The 20,855-nt window shown below is 44.9% G+C and overlaps 1 protein-coding gene across 1 annotated transcript in view; it reads left to right on the forward strand.

Annotated features, from left to right (window-relative positions):
- The window catches only part of NDUFB10 (NADH:ubiquinone oxidoreductase subunit B10), a 145,988-nt gene extending 143,503 nt beyond the window's left edge, over positions 1-2,485 (forward strand). The window contains exon 4 of the mRNA XM_044089112.1: positions 2,260-2,485. Within this exon, the coding sequence (XP_043945047.1) occupies positions 2,260-2,360 (101 nt within the window). The 3' untranslated portion in view covers positions 2,361-2,485. The remainder of the gene's footprint in view (positions 1-2,259) is intronic.
- The last annotated feature ends 18,370 nt before the right edge of the window (positions 2,486-20,855 follow it).

Consider the following 20,855-nt stretch of genomic DNA (forward strand, 5'->3'; position numbering starts at 1 on the left):
TGGGGGATGGTAGAGGAGGATCATGGGATATAGACTGTGCCTCGAGCTTTCTGTTAGATGCAGAGCTTGTGAAGCGGCCGACTCGGAGCCGAGGATCGGCTCCGAACCCGTGTGTAAGAACAAATGGCGAGATCGAGCAATTTCACATCTATCAAACACTTCAAAAGAACTGATTTTGCTGTTGTATCTGCAATAGGAGGCTTTTTTAAATAATTCAGAATGCCGGAGAAATGTGCTTGCTGTTTTATTCAGAAGTATTTTAAAAGCAAAGTTCTATAGAGGAACAGTAAAATGTCTTGGACAGATGGTTGCAATTAGATTTTATTAAAGTAATGATATAGTTTTCTGCCAAGCTGTCAATTTAACAGTTTGGTGATTACATCATTAATTTCTACTTACTCATCTAGCTAATACAGCATCATTCGAGCTGGAACCAAGAAAATAATGCAGTAAACATGGATTACTACATTTAGTCTTCTGCATTTGGTGCAGCGGTAGCGTTGTTGCCTCACAGCAAGAGGTTCTCCTGTTCGAATCTCAGATGGAGTACCTTCTGTGCTGAGTCTTCATGTCCTCCCCGCGTTCGAAAGACATGCGGGAATGGGCGTGCCTTTGTTGAAGGTTGGGAGTCGGGCTGGCAACTCGGCACCATAAAAAAATCTACTGCCAATCATTAGCGGACCGGAGTTCCACTGGGGCGACCCCTAACTGGGAAAAGACAAAGTCTTCTGCATTCTGAAGCAATATTTAAAATGTAATGCACTTTTCTTTTCATACAAAAAAAGTGTTTGCAAGCATTAAGATGCATCTGAAAACTTTTTCTTTGGAAAGGAATTTTTGCGCCTTTAAACATGAGCTTTAAGAAGTTTCAGACATGCAACTTTACTGTTGAATATTGTGTATGTAATTGTACTGTTAATGTTTATTGCATTGTAGAATTGCTTCCTTTGTCAGTAGTTGCACTAATGTTACTTCGTTGTTTTAGTATTTGTATTTTATATTGTGGTTTTATGCTTGTTTATATATTTTTACATTCTGTAACTAGGCCTTAACTGAAGGGTGGGGGTAGTGGTTCAGTTTACATACCTATTAAATAAATTAATAAAAAAATACCAACTACTCACAAAAAAAGCTCCGCTGGGGAATCGGTCCATTTCAGGTGAATTCTTAGAAAATAACCAAGGTATACCCTTTACAGGTGCTGTAGTATCTGCCCAGGTTTAGCAGAGTATTCTGGTGTTTCAGCTGACTCTGATGCCTATCAAGGGGATTGATGACTTCTGTCCTATTATGGGTCTTGGCAGCTTCAGCCATCACATCTGGATTGTCACCCAGCAGGGAGTCACATATGTGCTCCTGCAGTGTACTTAGATTACGTTGACTGCCCTAATGGCTCCCTTTTAGCAGATCAATGTTTGGGGTCCACTGCAGAGGCAGCTTACTTGGCCATGCACCCCAAACTATGTCTACATTTCTGCTTTGAATTTTGAGAACTTCGTACTATTTAGTGTTTTTTCCCCACTGTTAATGCCAGTGAGCTAAAGGCCTTTGACCTTCAGAAATATTTTCTTTTTCCAAATACAGGTAGCAGAAAGGCTATGGCCACTTACTGTTCCCATGAACAGCAGCTCTAAGGCAGCCTGAGACATATTTTGCAAACTTTAAAAGGTTAATATTTTCAAGCTTGCTGGAAAGAATTATTGCTAGTTTAACATTTGTATGTTTTATACATGTTCTCGGATAAAAAAAAAACATAACTGATGGAAACTGAGCACCTTTGTCCCTTGACACTTAATGCACATGGTCTAAGTTCTTACAATCCTGCACTAAAAGGAAATCTTTTTACTAACAGAAATATTTCCATCATAAAAGGTGTGCTGTAGCAGAAAAGTGGAGCATATGTAAATTAGAAAATATAATTCCCTAGAAAATATTTAAAAATACTTAAATGGCTTGATAAATATCACTTGGTGACAAAAATACAAAATCTGCAAGACAATTTAATTTTTTACACTAATTTTACTAGTAATGTGATGGTCACAGTTTAGGAATGTGCACATAACGAGCTAAAGCTTTTCGCAAAGGACTAGACAGACTACAAACTGTAACAACATAGTTGGCAGTTTTGCATTGACTGTATCCGCTCCATTAATGGACTTCTGGTGAAGGGTGTGTGTTTAAGGATCCACTACTTAAGTTTGATTGTAAAGCTCAGGACCCGTGAAGTTGGTGTTCATTTTCTCTTTTTCTTACCACTAGATGAAGACCTTGGTGCTCACGGTGGTGCCAGGCAGTGCCTCATGAAGCAGAAACACAGAATGATGGAAGAAAGAACACGTGCAGCTGCTTCTACATCCTAGCCGTCCTCTCGTGCACGAATTCTGGCTGCAGTTTTTCTGAGTTATTGACTCTGTGTTGGCAGAAGAACTAATCAATCTGTACATTTTACACTTGTATAATAAAATATTAAACTGAGTTAATAGTATTATAACATGGAATGTGATGCTCTTAGTGTTACTGTTTGTTGCTTAACCATTTTACCTGTCGTTTGGAAGCATGTTTAGGGAGGCTACTGACCTACAACAGAACAGCTGTCTAAGCCTTTCCATGCTGGATAAGATGTAGATTTTAATTAACTTTCATGTCCCACTACTTAAACATTTTGCTTTTTTATTCTGGGACACTATCATTAGTTTGACTCCATAACTCCCTTCTGTTAAAAAAAAAAAAGTTATTTTGCCAAATGTGGTATGAGCCTGTAAAATAATAACCAATTCTTACTGAAAGTGCTTGGCAACATTTTGCACAATGGATATAGATAGGAAGTTGCATTTGTATTTGCCTAGAATAAAGTTAGGAAGTACTTGTTTGGAAGGTAGCAAAAGGGAAGGAAGTTGCTAAAGAAGTATTGCACTCTCTCTCTTGCTTTCTCTCAGGAAGTACTTTGACAGGAGCTAAAGGTCAGTTTGCTAGAACAGTTACCCACCTTTCTCTGGAAAGTAGCCATTGATATTTTTACAGTAATAGTTTTCTCAATCTCAGTATTCATGAAACCATGCAAGATTAGTATGCTATCCAGAGCTTTAACTTCCTCTAGCAGTGAAGTTTTCCAGGGCTTTTGACCCTGAGGTGTTGACAGTTTTGGGATGAACACAATTAAGCTTCACAGTTCTGGCAGTAATGTGAAGCATATGCTGCAGGAGTACTTTTGTAAGATAATGCAGTTTGTACTTTAATGTTGTGACAAACTGTTACAGTTTCAGTATTTGGGAAACCTTTATTTGTTGGCTTGTGACTGTGTGTATGCAGACATTCAGCATACTGTTATTTGAAATGACAGTTCTTCCATCTTACCTTTAGATGATCTTTGTATACGTCACTGTTACAGTGGACCTGACCACATGGACTTCAGCCACAGAAGGTTCATCATCCAGCCTCATTCCCACACCTCTGTACTTTTTCCCCCTCTAGCTGCAGTGAACATCGATTCATCAGGATAGTCATAGGGTGTATTGTTCTGACCATGTGCACTTTGCCAAATAACCACAGTCAAGCAAGGAAGGTGAGACCTGTTGGTTCCCAGTGTAAATTTAAGAATGCCCATTAGGTTATGTTTGAAGATAAGTCACATTGCTTGACTTGCAGAGAAAAAGCATTCAAGGACTGGGAAGAATCGGGCTGATGAGCCTATGCCTCCATATTGTTTGTTTTCTAATGTAGGCCAAGGTTTCTGGTTTGCGTGTTAGCTACAGTAATAGTTGTACTAAAAGGATGTCGAGGATAACCATATCTAGCAGGATCTCTAAGGGCATGGTAAGTAAGGCACAAACCATCCCCCATGAGTCTACAGCAGAGGACAGGAAGAAGGCTTTCAGTCCCTCCTGAGAACCAACATTTTTTTATTTGTTTTTTTGCACCCTCTTCTCACAGCTCACCATCAGTTGCCACCAGTGCCTTCTCATTTACTAGGTCTACTAGACAACCCTTAGCCCTCCCCCCGGCTCAGCCTCCCTCCAGTCTGGGGTTGGTAAGGAGATCCAGATTCTGTTGGTGCCTGTCTGCTTATAGGAATTGTGTTCCATAATCTCCTCCCACCCCTCAGCAGTCTTGCAAGCTCATCAGTTGATGTCTGAATGCTTCCACAACCTTTCCCAAGTGGTATAGTACTTGCATTGTGGAGCTTGCACAGCTCTTAATCCTGCTGTTGCAGTGAGTCTTGGCAGCACCCACTCCCCCATGATGGGTGAGCCAGGATCAGCCACTCAGTCCCTTACTCCCTCATCTAGTTTGTCGAGCATAGATCATCCAGGGTGCAGATGAGGCTTTCTCTCTCTGTGCAACAGGGTCAGCAATGTCTGGTATTCCCAGTACAAGACTAACATCTGCCCATGCCACTTTAGATTTTTACCCACAAAAATGTGAATATGTGTTGATATTTTGTTTAGACCTGGAATATATTTATCAGGACTGTAGGGTTTAAGTAATATACCCCTAAAACCATGAGATGTAGACTGCATTCCCTTAAAAAAAACTGCCTTGATCAGAATAAGTTTGAGGCCAATACCCAGTCCACAGTGGTGTCAAGTTTGTCCTTTAATCTTTTTTTTCCTCAGTGGGCCAGTAAGAAAGGGGTGTGAGTAATGTGACCCTGGCATCTTGTGTTTCTTTGCTGCTTGAGGGTGTATATGCATCAATGAGTTTTTTTTTCAGTCCACTGGACTGTACATTTCAGATTTCCAAGACATGCATCTTTAACACACTGGTAGAGTTTTGGCAAGGTCAGTGGGGTGGGAGCATAGATGAGTGTCGGGCAGTAATCAGGCATGAGATTTAGCTTTAATGAGGAGGAGCTTTAAGGAATGGGGGGTTAGGGATCAGGGTGGACTATTAGTCCATCATAGACACATAAGCATACCTCTCAAACTCTTAACATAAAAAGCAATGGGGACAAAGCTCCAAAAATACACAAATTTTAAATATTGCTCATAAATTTAGAAAGTTGCTAGAATAAAATGGTTTGTCCATGCATTTTCTCTAGGATATGAAGTCTGAAACTCAATTGCCTGTCATAATTTAGGGAATTTTTTGCCACAAAGGTCCATAAAACTACAGATTTTATGGGGAACAGATAAAAAATCTGGACAGTTGAGGGGTATGCACATAACTGCCTTAGGCCTCCTGCTTCTGAGGAGGCAGTGTTCCATCAGCTTATCTAACAACTGGGTGGAAGTCGAATAGGAAGAGGCATTGCCTGGCCTAGTGTGAAGCAAGCTGGCAGGCACCAGTTTGTGCTTTGCCACTGCAGCTTTAGGAACTGCCACTCTAGATGTCTCTGCTCACAAATGAGGAACAGAGATCTGAATGCATTGACCAGGAACCTCCTTGCATACAGAAACAAAGGGGATACCACCTTGGAAGTGTCATATTGCAGTGTGTACATCTGATGCCAAAGTGTTTTCAGGAAGCATGGTTGGAGTAGGAGTAGAAAACGGCATAGGAGCTTGCACTGTGCCCTTGGAAGAAAATGTCTGTGAAAGTGCCTCATCACATGCAGTACTGCTAGACCCAGGGAAACCCAAACTGTTCAAAATGTCCATGGTTTCTCCAAGAGCAGTACAGAACCAGTCTTACACCTTTTTTAATGCAAATTCCTGGTGACTCCTGCAGCTGCTCTCAATTGTGCTTGTGATAAAAGTATGCTATGTATAGGAGCTCACATCTTGCTCTGGATTGAGGGAGAACAATAAAAATAGAAATTCTTCTAGAGTACTTACCACTCTGAAGCCAAGCATAATGCCAGGCTACAAAAAATGTTTTCCTCTTTTTCTTCTGTTCTCATCTGCACTCACAATATTGTTTCCATGGCTACAGGAATTTTTGTCTTTGTATTTCTGAATATCAGAGAAAGTACAGTTGTGTAAATGGTAGATGACCTCTTCACTGTTGCACTATTCATTACATTAGGATACCCTTCCAAGGGCAGCCTGTCTGACCAGTATACCAAAGCCTTGGGTTGCTTTAAGGTACGCCGTATGTCACATTTATGACCTACACTATGCAAGGAGCATAAGGGTGACATCTGGACGTGCCTTCCGCAGAACTGAGAGCCCCAGTAGGAACATCAGTCCAAGGAAAAAGAGGTAGCCAGTACATCCAGAAGACCAAAGGACCAGGGGGAGGCAGGAGGGAGTGAATAATGCAACAGTGAAGGACAACTACTGTTGTAAGATTTTACACAGCTGTACTATGTGTTTCCATGTCACTGCTACAGTATTCATTACATTAGAGAGAGTGCCAAAGCTCTGGAAGAAGGACCAGCAGAGTCCTCTAGGATGCCATGAAGGATGGCCCTAGCAAAACCAGCTCTAGCTCTGGAAATTCATCTAACTTGTAGTGCATGAATAAATGTGTGCACAAAAGTCCAGGTAGCCGCCTCAGGAACAGAGTTAAGATCCAAACACTTGAAAAAGGCACCAGAAGAAGCCACAGCTGGAGCAGAATGAGCCTTCACAGAATAAGGAAAGCTCTTGCTGTGAAAGGAATAACAAAAAGAAATGGCTTTTGAGATCCAAGAAGAAATACTTTGCTTGGATACAACTAATCCTAAGGACCTAGGATGAAGAGAAACAGCTGATCAGATTTCCTAACAGTCATTTGGTTTATCTAGAAAGGGAAACACTTGACGCACACAAATCTGAGTAGCCTTTGCTGGATGAGCCCACTTTGCCACCCTTTTTACCCTTAGGAGGCGGGCGTGATTGTCTGCAAACAAGTCTAGCTTACTTGGGGTAGTTTCTTTGAAATTTATGCACAAACACGTTTTAAGTTCCTGTAAAGCCTTAACATAGCAACAGCTTCACCAAGCAAGTATTTATTCTCAAAAGGGGCATCAAACAACTTAGCCTTAATACCATCAGGCAAAGGTTGAAGCTGAAGCCACAATACCGCCTCATCACTGAGCCCTAGAAGAAGCATCTGGTGCATCATGACTACACCTGATGGAATGACGAGCCACTTACCAGGGAAAGGGCAGAAATTTTACCTTCAGTCTGGAAGATCAGAAATAACCTGACAGTCCTAGGATAGGACAGCCAACAAATACTTGGACATATGGGTTTGATAACTAAAAGCCAGGATAGCAGAGGTATAAACTTCCTTGTCTAGCCTTTCCATGGTGTAGCTGTCTTTATCAGAGGGCAGTAACTTGAGAGAAAGAAGCAATTGAGAGGGCTTGTCAGAAGCTACAGACACTACTGAGGGGTCAGTAGGAGGACACTTGTAGAAAATTTACATTCCTCATACAACCTATATAATCCATCAGATTTCTTGGGAGCAGGGGGGCTGAGAGTATGCAGCCTTAGAAGTATTGGAAAATGCAGCCAGAACAGCAGAATGTTTAGGAGAATCCATCTGCAGCAACTCTCATCTTTTATGTACCTCAGAAACCTGAGCATAATCCCATTTAAAGAACACCATCATCATGGGGATCGTGTCCCCATAAGAAATCTTGTCAAAAGTAGTATCAGGACTGGTAGATTCCTCTTCCTGTACTCCATAGTCCAAAGGAGAGTTAATCTGAGAAGAGTAAGCAAGGGATTACTCATCCAAATCCAGCTCCTCAGAGGAATCTGTTCCCTGCTTCTTTAGGGGAGTAGATGATCAAAGGGGTCTGGAACAGAAAAGTACAGTTGTGTACACTTACTAGAGTCTTGGATTCTTGTGTTGGATGCTGTCTCTTCTTCCATGACATCAGGTCGTCAGGGGTATAAAACATGCAGCCAACGCCATTACATAATTTTTTCTTGCTCCAGATGTCAGGTGCCTCCACAATGGGAAGCAATTATATGTCATGGTACCCCAACCAACAAAATGCAAATACACCAGAAAGCTGAAATACACCAAACAAGAAGGAAAGGTAGAGCCAAGAGAAGTCAGGGGGCTGGAGGGAGGATAACCAGTACTGTAACAGTGAATACACTTGAACATCTACATTTATGGTAAAGTGTACATACAACTGTACTATGTTCTTCGTGTTTCGTGCAGTCATCACATTTGGGTTGATTCCCAAAGCTAAGAAGGGAGGAGGAAGTTAGAGAGCATTAGGGCGAGCTATTAAGCCCTGCAAGTCTGCAGTGGCAAAACCAGCTCTGGATTTAGATAAAAATAGGCATGTGGTAGTGCTTGGTGAAGGTATGTACAAAGCTCCAGGTAGCATCTAGGATGTCCCTGGTAGGGACAGAAAGGCTGTAGAGGTAGATGCATCCCTTGCGGAATATGATCTTATCCTCTGTGCGGTAGATTTTCCATGGTGCTTATAGCAGAAATGAATGCAGTGGGCTATCCACTTAGAAATGGTTTGCTTTGAAATGGCCTTCCCCTCTGCCTTTGCAGCAAAGCCAACTAACAGCTGTTCAGATTTCCTGAGAGGCTTAGTCCTGTCCAAATAAAATCGAACTCGTCTCTGCACGTCCTAAGAGTGCAGTATTCGTTCTCCTTTGTTTTGTGGATTCGGAAAAAAGGTAGGCAAATGAATGGACTGATTAAGGGCCACACTAGACACCACCTTTGGCATAAAGGAAGGATTGGTCCTGAGGGAAACCTTGTCTGCATGGAAGATAAGGAAGGGCTCCACTGCCATGAGGGGCTTGTAATTCAGACTAAAGTGATGGCTAGAAGGAAGGCTGTTTTCCAAGAAAGGAATTTCAACTTTGCAGTTGGCTCAAAAGGAGGGAGAGTAAGCTTTTCCAATACAAAGTTAAAGTCCCAGGCTGGAGTAGGGGCTCTTAATTTTTTTGGCTCCCTCTAAGGAAATGCCTTAGCAGGGGGTGATAGAAGAGGGGTGGTTCAGTATTATAATGTGCTGAAATGGCAGAGGCATGAATTTTAATAGACGAGAAGGATAGGCCCTTGTGGAGCATTTCTGTTAAGTACTGAAGATTTTGAGTTAAGCTGGGCACCGTTGTGCCCATCCCCTGTGTCTGACTCCAGGAACAGTATCTTTTCCACTTTTCAGCACAGGATTTTCTAGTACTTGGCCTCCTTGCCTCCAGAATGACATCTAGCACCTGCTTACTAAGGGATGCTATTGGATAGCTCAAGGAATTAGCCAGGCTGCAAGGTTCAGGGTTTGAAGCTGAGGGTGTAGAATCTGGCCTGCTTACTGGGACAGCAGGGAAGGGGTCTAAGGCAGGTGCCAAGGTACCAGCAGTGTCATAATGCACAAGAGGGGGTACCAGTGTTGGCGTGGCCAGTCTGGTGCAATCAGTATTGTCCTTGGTTTGTCCTGTTTGATCTTTAGTAGAACCTTCGAGAGGAGGTGCAGAGGGGGAAAGGCATAAACTGAGAGGCTTTCCCAGGTAAAGGACAGGGCATCCACTTGACAAACTTGACTGTGGGAAGTCCTTGTGCAGAATTTGTCCAACTAGTAGTTTTGAGGGGAGACAAACAGGTCTAGCTCTGGGGTCCCCTATTTGTTCCTCAAGAGATTGAATATTTTTGGTTCCAGTTTCCATTCATGTGGGTCCGTGAGATTTCTGCTTAGATTGTCTGCCAGTAAATTTAGCTTGCCTGGAAGGAATTGAGCTTGTAGGTGCACTTGGTAGCTCAAGGCTGTATTCCACAGAGCCATGGCTAGTCGGCAGAGAGGGTATGAGTTGGTCCCCCCCCCCCGCTTGTTTATGTATCATATAACTGTGTTGTCTGTCTTTACCAATAATTGTCCTGGAAGAATGTGGTCCTTGAAGGCTGTCAGGGAATTCTGTACAGCTAATATTTCCTTTTGGCTGATATGCAGATTCATCTGTCTGGGGTTCCATTTGCCCTGAATGAACTGCCCTGCCAAGTCAGCCCCCCATACATAGTCTGTGTCTGTTGTTAGGGTTTGGGCAGCAGGAGGCAGAGTGAAAGGGAGCCACTTGTTGTGGTAGCAGGTCTCTGCCCACCAAAGGAACTCTCTTTATACAAGAAATGATAGGAATCATTGATTCCAGGCTCTGAGAATGTTAACACCATAGGCTTTTTTAGATACCATTGCAGTTTCCTCATTTGCAGTCTTGCATGTAGAATGCAAGAGGCCATGAACCCCAGGGCTTGCAGAATTTTCCTTACAGATAGCTGGGTCTTTGTGTCCAGCAATTTAAAGTAGGTTGTCAAATAAACTTGTTTCTCTGGAGTGAGGAAAGCCATCTGGGAAGTTGTATTCAAGCTTACTCCCAGGAATAAAATTTGTTGGCAGGGTACTAATTGAGATTTATTTTCATTTATGGTGTACCCCAGTGAGCTTAGAAGTTTCTTTACAAATGTCAGATGTTTTAATAGCAATTCCTGGCTTTCTGCCTGAATCAGGCAATTGTCCAAGTATGGCTATATTTGAATATTTCTCTGCCTGCAAAATGCAATGGCTGGAGCTAGACACTTTGTGAATACCCTGGGGGCAGTAGATAAGCCAAAGGGAAGTGCATGGGGCCTGCCCTGAATCATAGGTATTTCCTGCAAGATTCCGTTATTGGAATATGCAGGTAAGCTTCTTTTAAGTCTAAGGTTGCCAACCAGGCATCTTTGCCTATCATAGTGAATTGTTAGCATCTTGAATTTTTGGATTACCAATAAAGTGTTTAGAATAGAGAGGTCCAGGATAGGACGCCAGGAGCAGTCTTTTCTGGGTACCAGGAAAAGTCTTGAATAAAAACCTTGTCCCCTTTCTTCTGCTGGGACAGGTTGAATAGCCCTGATACTTAGAAGAGAGAACCTGCTGTTGAGCCTCTGCCCACTGATTTGGGGGTAGGTCTAGCCAACCGTTTGGGGTTTGTAGGGTGTGGAAGTGGAATCTGTATCCTTGGGAAACTATATTCAAAACCCATCTGTCCTGGGTAATGAGTTCCCAGTTTTTTGTATGCAAGGCAAGCTTTCCTCCTAAGGGAGCAGGCAGCTGAGCAGGGCTTGGAAGGGTTAAGGTTAAGTCATTGTGCCATTTTCCCGTGGGGGGGGTCTTACTGCTTTGGAAGTGGGAGCCCCCCCCCCACTGCTTAGGCCTGTATGTAGCCTGAGATTGTAACCTAGGTGGTCTGCTGTTCCTGGGTTTGGACTGAGAAAGCCTGGAAGAGGCTGGAAAGGACCAATTATTTGAAGGCCAATGCCTACTAAATCTGGGAGGCTGTAGTTGCAGGAAATCTTTAACAGTTTGCACAGATTTAGCTTTTTCCTCCATTTTTTTTTTTTTTTTTGAGGACGACTTCTGCTTTGTTGCCAAACAGGCAGTCTTGGTTTAAGGGAGCATCCAGTAATTTAGCTTTAACATGATCTGGCAAGTTTTACTCCTTAAGCCAAACATGCCTTTTAAGTACAGACCCAGTGACAGCAGCCCCGCAAGATGCTTCTAAAAAGTCAAAACCACATTGTAAAGTATGTTTACCATCTTGTTCTGCAGAATGCATTAAATCCTGTTATTCTTTGTGTTCAGCACAGTCAGGAATCAACATAATTTTCTGTTTAAGTAGTCCCATAATATGCTGCTGGTACTTATATGAAACTGGCAATTTAAAGCCCTAATGGCCAAAGTAGCAGAGGTATATACCTTCTTACCCCATCTGTCCAAGGTTCTAGAATCTATCAGAAGGGGTAGGGTTTTTTGGCAGCAGTAGCCTTAATAATCTTTGGTTCTTGGGAAATGGTCTCTGGAGCCGCAGTAGGATTCTTGAAGAGGAACTTGAGAGAGTCAGGTACTCTGTAATACCTGTCAGGTTTTCTGGGAGCTGGAGATAGTGTCTGGGAAAAATCTAGATTCCAAGAAAGCATCATGCACAATGTCCAGAACAGGCAGGATAGCTAAAGGCCTGTGTTAAGGGAGTAAGAACTCCCTAAGTGTCTTTTTGGAGTCAGAGTAATCCTGGCTTTCCCAGCAGAAATGCTCCCTAAGAGTGTGCAAGGTTTCACCAAAAGAAAAATCTTCTGGAGGGGAAGCAGAGGGAATGGAGTCCTCTGCATCAGAATCCTCATAGGTAGATAGGGGCAAATCCTGGTAATCAAAAGAAACAGAAATATCAGATTCCTTATCAAAAGGAAAATTGGTTCTAGGTCTCTTAGAGGGTGAAGGCTGGCTTCCTCTAATTAAGGTAATAAAGTCTTCAGCCATTCTAAGCATTTGTTTTTCTTTAGGCATATGGGCCTGAGCGTGCGGTTTGGATGTCAGTTTTCTAGGCGTGGGTCAAGTTTTAGGCCTAGATGAGGAAGATGGTGTCTGTTTAAAATGCAAGTCTGTAGGCCATCCAAGGTAGAGACACCGCAGGTTCCATAGTCGAAGAAGCATCTCGTGGCATACCGGACTCCGAATGGGTCTCAGTAGAGGCCTGCGAATCTGAAGTAGTGGGTATCAGGGGCTGCGAAAGTGCCTCACTGAGTACCGGTGGACTGGTGACTAGCTTAACAGAAGCATCATCGGCAGTTTTGGACCTATGTGGTCTGTCTCTGTCTTTAGCCTTACGTTTTTTCAGGATATCAGTAGTCGGATGGCTTACCGAAGCCATTTCTGGATAAAGTACCAAAATAATTTGCTGCAAATATAGACCGAAGACAAATAGTGTGAGGGTTGAACAAGGCACAAAACCGACAGCGAGGGACGTCGTGGTCTGGGCCTAAGTAAGAAATGCAGTACAAATGAAAATCTTTGAGGTATTTGCCTTCCACAGGTAATACAATTAACTTTTACTGACATTGGTTAAGAGCAAGAAAAAGGATCCCCAGCGGGGTACTTAGCTTTTTTGAAGACTTCGGTTCTGAAACTCGAAAATGAAAATTTCAGGAGTCAGCCGACTGGCAAGAAAGACTGATGTACTGGTGTCGGCTGCATGTTTTATACCCCTGACGACCTGTTGTCATGGAAGAGACCGCATCCGACGCAGGAATCCAAGACTCTGGTATTCACGCCGGCTGAGGGTTATGTGATGACTGCAACAGTGAAACATGAAGAACATCTACCTGAGGAGGTTTAAATGCCATCAAAGCACTAAACAAACCCTGAGTGAAGGACTGCCATTCAATATTTATTAAAACAAAAAAACAGTAAGCGCTTTTATTCACAAAGAACTTCTTCAGACCTGGTTGTCACACACACAAAATTCACATTTATAGTTTGCTCAAGTCACATGACCCAAAACATTAGCAGTGTTTTAACCCTTTCTTACATAACACTGCTTTAAAGTTTTCCATATCATTCATACCTGGATCTGCACCTGTGTTTAGCCTCACTTGCCAAGCATATTCTTTCCAGTTTAAATCCACTTCTGCATCCCATCTCTTGTCTGCATTTAAAACTTGGGCAATAACAGTAAATCTAAAACCCACTTTAACTCTGTTATGACAGTTATGTCTTGCTAGAGCATTAGTTACATCCTGTTTTTCAACTGCCCTCAGGTGCTCATAAATTCTGCGATGGAAGCTACGTATAGTTCTTCCTATGTAAAATCCATCGCATGAATTACGTAATACTAGATGCACAATGAATTTAGACTTGCAATTGTAATTCCCCTTGATATTAATAATAGTCCCGAGCCTTTACCATTTTATTCCCCAGTACCAAAAACTTAACAATAATTACAGTCTTCACATCTTGACATCCTATTATAAGTAATAGAAGCATTAAAAAATCCTCAAGACTTTTCCCTCTTTTTGTGAAAAGACTCTCGTATAAAAAAGCACCCAACTCTTGGAAATTCTTCAAAAATTTCCAATTATTTGTGATGATCTGCTTAATCCTGTACATATCTACTGAATTTTCCAATGTACAACTCAGATTATAATCTACTCCTTCACTATTTAACATCCTTTATTGTCCCTTTCTTCCTCATGGCTTTAATTTTATCTTTTGCTTCACTTATTACCCCAATAGGGTAACCCCTGATTAAAATTTTTTTTCTTAACATCTCACATTCTTCCAAAAAATACTCATCTTCATCAATGAGTCTATTTATTCTATCAAGCTGACTAAACACAATATTATTTTTCAAGTTCATACTATGTAAACTGCTATATTCCAAGTAGCTGTTACTCTGGACATCGTTTTTTTTTTTAATTTTAACCAAGATTTCCCCCCCTTTCTTGTGCACAGTCAGATCCAGGTAATTCACACTAATTCTACTTTTATTAAAAGAAAACTTTAAATAGCTTGTAACAGAATTTAAATATTCACAGAATTTCAACAATTCCGACTCAGAACCTTCCCATTAAAAAAAAGTCCTCAATAAAGCGCTTGTAAAAATAAATCTGAAGTAGGGAGTTCATTTGTCAGCAATCTGTGGGTCTTGGATCCGATATCGGTTCCGAGCCGGCAACTTGTTTCAAGCTAATGGATCCGAGCTCCTAGCTCCTCCCCTCACCCATAATCCCCTGCTAACCCTCCATGACCTCAGATCTAGTTTGCCGTGCTTGTGGATAGCTGGATTCCTGTGAGCTCGACTAGTAATTGTCAGTTAAGTGTGATTTTTCTATCAACTTTCTTCCTTTTTCACAAAAATATTAAGTGTGTAAGTGTTAGGTTCCCTGTAGAGTAAAAATATTTTTCTTTTAAGTAGTTTTTTCCCTCCCTTCGCTGGTCATTAGAGAGTGTGTGTGTTGTGTTTTGGGGCCTGTGTGCGTGTGTATTATTACTTTTTCTTTTAAGTACGGCTGAGGCCCCAAAAGCCATTTTTTCTAAATGTACCGAGTGTGGCCATAAGCTCTCCCCGGCTGATGGCCACACTCGGTGCGTTCAGTGCCTTGGGGTTGAACGCCTCACCTCAGGCTGTACCATTTGTGCAGCGTTCAACCCCAGGGCACTGAAAGAGCGGAGGTCGAAGCTGGTCTTGGCGGGACTTTTACCCCCGGACTCAGCTCCGGCCTCTGCTGCTCCCATGGCTCCACCACAGGCTGTGGTTGCTGCCATTCCTGCCCCCCTTCCTCCGGCCGGGATTCAAACTCCCGCTAAAGCGCCGGAGGACAGGGAGGCCAGGAGGGAGAAACGGAGGGAGAAGCACCACAAGTGGCGGGCCGAGACCTCCGCTTCGGCCCCGCCAGCTAAGCGGGCTTCTCCCTCCACTGCTTCTAGGTCTCCTCCTCCTCAGCTCCGATCCCCTTGTTTCTCCCCAGGGCCCGAGGAGGAGGCCCGATCTCCATCAAGGTCATCGAGGCGGCATTCCAGGCCTGCCTCGGTGACCTCTTCGAGATCGACTTTCAGTATGTCCGATGCAGACTTGGACCGGATGATGTGAAGGTTCATCCAGGCCCAGCTGCAGATGGGAGTGCTCCTGCCCCCCCCCCCTTCGGGGGGGGAGCTCGACACCTTTTTTCCATCCTATTGCTCCTTCTCCGACCCGCTATCTGGGTTCGGAGCCGAGCAGCATTGGAGCCGGGGGTGGGTCGGCGCCGACAGTACTTGGTACTTCAGATCCGACCCTGCCCTCGAGCCTGTCTGATCCGACCTCTCGGAGCCGTGGCCCGAGCTTCAGATCCGCGGGATTCAGTGTGCCTTCGGCTCCGCCCAGGTCAGAGCGCACTGGTCCTTCAGATCCGATGGTCTCGGTGCCGGTTCCGATCCTTTCATCGGATCCAAGTGGGAGCCGACTCTCTGAGCCCAGAGAGAGTGGTTCCCCCTCGGCTTTTGATGTTGTGGAGAGGGCTCTGTTGAGAGCATCCGGACCCCCGGCCCTTGTCTCTGCTCCTCCCTGCACTCCCTCTCTGCTGGGCCAGGCTTCCATCACCCGGCCAAAGGGACAGCCTGCTTCAATGTCCCAGATGGTTCCATTGGAACAGGATGTTGCTGGCGAAGCCTCCTCGGACAGCCCCCCCCAAGGAAGTGCCCCGCAAGTATAAGTGCAAGAGGAGGCACGTGGACTCCCCTGAGTCCTTAACTGAGGACACGGACTTGGAGGAAGGGGAAGGTTCCCCAAGATCACCCCCTGAGGATGTCTCCTTTGGAGACATCATGGAGATGCTGAGGATCAGAGGTGGGTGGTCTGCCCCCAAGTCTTCCTCCGACGAGTCCGTGTTTCTGGAGGCATTTGAAGCAGGCCCGTCTACCTCTTGGGTGTCCCCTCCGGCCGACCCCTTGGTGGACCTTATTACCACCAGGGCGTGCAAGGATCCAGACACCATGGAGCCAATACCAAAACGCCTGGACAAAATACTAAGCCCCCCCTCAGACCGGTCGCACTGGAGCAAGGGCTCCCCCGTAGATGCCATGTTGACGGCGGCAGCCGCGAAGAGGGAACTAGCTCAGGAGAGCCCCTAAGTCCATCCACCGAGCAAGGAGTCCCGCTCGATGGACCGCTTAGGGAAGCGAGTTTTTAGTTCAGAGACCTTACTGAACTATATGGCACATGTCATCAGGATGCAGCGGGATCTTATCAAAGAATATGCTGCCCCCCCCCCCTGAGTCCATGGCGGAGGACAAACAATTGTACTCCACCCGAATGGCCACTCTGAGATCAATTTCAAATACCTCTATGCGGCTATTGTCCCACGCCACTGAGGGAGCCACTAGGGCTAACGGAGCAGGCCTAGTCATGAGACGTCAGGCCTGGCTCCGTCATTGTGACTTTGTGGAGCCTTTTAAAGCGTCTTTTGCAAACGCCCCTTTCGATGGTTCTGCCCTGTTTGGCAAAACGGTTCGTGAGACACTTGTCCAGAGCGAGAAAGACGGGAAGACGTCTGCCGTCGGAGTCCGCTTCTCTGCTCCCCAGCGGTCCTTTTCGAAGAACCAAAAGGGTCAGAAGAAGATGTGGTTCCGGAAATCGCAACATTCCCAACCCACTCCAGACAACCAGTCCTTCCGTGGCAGAGGAGGACAGGGAGGACGCCGCCCCAGGGGCAGAGGGGCTCCAAGAAACTTTGGGTCAAGAGAACCTTTTTCTGAACGGCCCAAACAGCAGCCCTGAAGGGTTGCCCGGCTGCTCCACTCTGGAGGCAGTCTGGGGGCACTTCTCGGAGCACCTAGCGGCATGGGAGTCCATCACGACAGACCACTGGGTGCTTCGAATTATATCCAGAGGGTACAAAATACCATTACTCTATGTCCCCAAATTCAAGAACCTCCCCGATGTACTACCCGATCAGAGGGAGGCCGCAGAAATTCAGCAGCTGCTAAGAAAAAGAGCCATCCAGCCCGTCCCCCAAGACCAGCTTGGATTAGGGTTCTACTCCAGGTTCTTTTTGGTGAACCTGGACTTGAGATCGATTCTAGACCTTTCCCGCTTGAACCTGTCGGTAACCAAGGAAAAATTCCGAATGGTCACTCTTCAATCTGTTCTCCCCCTTCTAAGGGAGAATGATTGGATGTGCTCTATAGACCTCAAGGAAGCGTACTACCACATTCTAATGGACAGACGATCCAGGAGGTTCCTCCGCTTCCGGCTGGGAGCCAGTCACTACCAGTTCAGGGTCCTTCCCTTTGGCCTCGCCACAGCCCCCAGGGTGTTCACCAAGGTATTGGCAGTGATTGCGGCCCACCTGAGACTCCAGGGAATACAGGTCTTTCCGTACCTGGACGACTGGCTCCTGACCGCCCCAACAAGGCATCTACTTTGCTCAGCCAGAGATTTCTTTCTCCGCCTAGCCCCACAGTTAGGCATCACCATCAATGCCGACAAATCCCTTCTGGCCCCGACACAAGTCATAGAATTCATAGGAGCCAGAATAGACACCAGAGAGCTATGAGCCTTTCTAACGTCCGAGAGACTTCGGAATTTGCAACTCCATGTGCGGGCTATCCTCCATTCAGAGACCCCAACAGTGGAATTGGTCCTGAGGGCACTGGGCTCCATGGCGGCAGCGATTACGCTCCTTCCATGAGCCTGTCTGAACATGCGGGTACTGCAATTGTCCCTTCTAGTACAATGGTCCTTTCTGTCCCTTCCTCTTCACCACCCCATTGCTATCAGCAAGGCTTGCAGGAGGGCTCTATTATGGTGGCTCCATGCTTCGGACCTCCATACGGGCCGTCCCTTCTGCACCTCTCCCTCTCTCGCCACGGTGACCACGGACGCCTCCCGCCTCGGGTGGGGGGGCATTATTCAGGCAGGATGGTCCAAGGCACGTGGAACGATACAGAGACCTCCCTGCATATCAACGTTCTGGAGATGAGAGCGGTGCTGTACGCGTTGCAAGCACTTCAGAATCTCCTCCCCCATAGGAACGATTGCAATTCAGTCGGACAACATGTCGGTTGTCTGGTACATCAACAAACAGGGGGAACCAGATCTTACCCTCTATGCCGCAGAGCCATGAGAGTTTGGCAATGGGCGATCTCCACCAACCGCTTTCTGATTGCAACGCACATTCCGGGGCAGACCAACATCCTAGCGGACAAACTCAGTCGCACCCTTCTTACCCCATACGAGTGGTCTCTCAATCCACTAGTAGCGAAGAAGATATTCGCAATATGGGGGCAACCCTGCTGCGATCTTTTTGCATCTCCCTCAAACACCAAATGCAGCAATTTCTTAGCTCCGATTCCCCCTCCAGGAGAAACTCCAAGAGACTATCTGGTGCATGCTTGGCCACCCGGTCTACTTTATGCCTATCCTCCTCTACCCCTGATGCTGCAACTCTTACAGAAAGCCTCGTGGTTGGGGAGCAGGATGATCCTCATTGCCCCATTCTGGCTTCGGCAAATTTGGTTCCCTTACCTGTGGTCTCACCTAGTGAATCCTCCTTGGATTCTGGATCCCAGTCCGGATCTAATCTCCCATCCGTCGGACTTACCGACCCCAAACCTGGACAATCTGAAACTGACAGCTTGGTTGCTCCACTTCCACTCCTAGTTAGGACTCCCGGTATCTCTTCACCAGTCAAAGCCATCCTTGTGGCAGTGCATAAGCCCTCCACCAGGAAAGTGTACCGCAGTAAATGGAAACGTTTCTCCATCTGGGTGGAGCATCATGATCTAGATCCCTTTATGGCTCCTCTTCCATCCATATTAGACTTCCTAACCAAACTTTTTCAGGAAGGCGCTAGTTGCTCAACTGTCAAAGTGCAATTGGCAGCCATCTCACATTACCATGTGGGACATGATACAGGACCTTTGATGTCGGCCAAGTTGTGTAAAACCTTTCTCAAGGGCACCTTCTTGCTTAGACCCCCTATAAAAGAAGCCATACCACCGTGGGATCTTTCACTAGTTCTTCAAGCCTTGACTGCTCCACCTTTTGAACTCGCTGCTTCAGTAGATCTCAAATTCTTGTCCTGGAAAACAGCATTCCTTGTAGCCATCACTTCTGCAAAAAGAGTTTTGGAGCTTCAAGATCTTTCTGTGAAGCCTCCTTATTTGATCTTTCACCCGGACAGAGTGTATCTCAGGATCACTCCCTCTTTTCTTCCCAAAATAGCATCAGAAACCAATATAAATCAATCCATAAATTTACCAGTTTTCTTCCCTATCAGAATAAAGGAGAGTACAAGCTGCACTCATTAGATGTTCATAGGCAGCTACGCTTTTATACTCATAGAACAGCTGGTCATAGACAATCCGACCAGCTGTTCATTTCCTTTGCCAAACTTAATTTGGGGAAAGCAATATCAAAAGTATCTCTATCACGCTGGATTTCTCAATGTATCCTATTAGCGTACCAAGCCTCTGGGAGACCCGCACCTGAAGGAGTTTGCGCACATTCCACTCATTCCATCTCTACTTCTGCGGCCTTCAAGTCTAGAGTCCCATTGGATGATATTTGTTCGGCAGTCACTTGGGCTTCATCTCATACCTTTATTAACCACTACAAACTGGACGTGATTTCTAGAGGGAGAGCATCCTTTGGCTCTGCGGTGCTTCGCAATATCCTTCCATGATGGCCACCCAAGGTTCAGGTAGCAGGGGACTCTGTCCCACAGGTTGCTGACAAATGAACTCCCTACTTCAGATTAAGAAGTTATGTACTCACCATAATGTTCCATCTGAGTAGGTAGCTTCATTTGTCTGTAACCATCCCCCCCTCCTTCCCCCTGGCCTTCTTCGGATCTATCTTAGTTGGATACCCGTTTTGGGTATATATTGAGGGGCAAACTCGATCTGAGGTCATGGAGGGTTAGCAAGGGATTATGGGTGAGGGGAGGAGCTAGGAGCTCGGATCCATTAGCTTGAAACAAGTTGCCGGCTCGGATCCGATATCGGATCCAAGACCCACAGGTTGCAGACAAATGAAGCTACCTACTCAGATGGAACGTTATGGTGAGTACATAACTTATTATTGCTAGCAAATGTAGAATTAAAAATAAATTCTCTTTCCCAACTAGTCATTTGAAAAATTGGCATAGCTCGGGGCCATAGCTGCACCTTTATTTTGTTTAAAAAATTGTAAGACAATATTACATCTAAAAGTTCAGCCAACAGACTAATCTCCTCACCATTAAATCAGGGTAACCCCTCATCACTCCTGTAACCCTGTCAATTCCTTCTTCATTGGGAATTACAGTGTACAATGAACATATATCAGCAGTTACTAACCACGTATTATCTCCCAGGGAAACATTCTTCACACTTTAAAATCAAACGGATCCTTGATATATATGATTCAGCTGAAATCACTGCTTTTTGCAAGCATCTATCTACATAGATAGCTATGGACTCAGTTTTACTACCACCATTGTCCACTATAGGCCTAAAATTTGGTGAATCCAAGTTCTTATGTATTTTGGGAAGGCCAAAAAACCTTCCTAACTTGGGTGTACTCACACAAAAGTAACCAGCCAACTCATCGCTGATTCTTCCTTCAACTAACCAATCAGTGAGTTTATAAAATTAAAACTGTTATCTATCAATCCAATTCACTTCTGCATAAAAATCAGCATCAGACAATAACTCATAGATGCTATTTTTATAAAAACTATATTCC

The sequence above is a fragment of the Protopterus annectens genome, chromosome 12.part0 (genome assembly GCF_019279795.1).
Source record: "Protopterus annectens isolate FY-2018-M chromosome 12.part0, PAN1.0, whole genome shotgun sequence".
In the NCBI taxonomy this organism is placed as follows: domain Eukaryota; kingdom Metazoa; phylum Chordata; order Ceratodontiformes; family Protopteridae; genus Protopterus; species Protopterus annectens.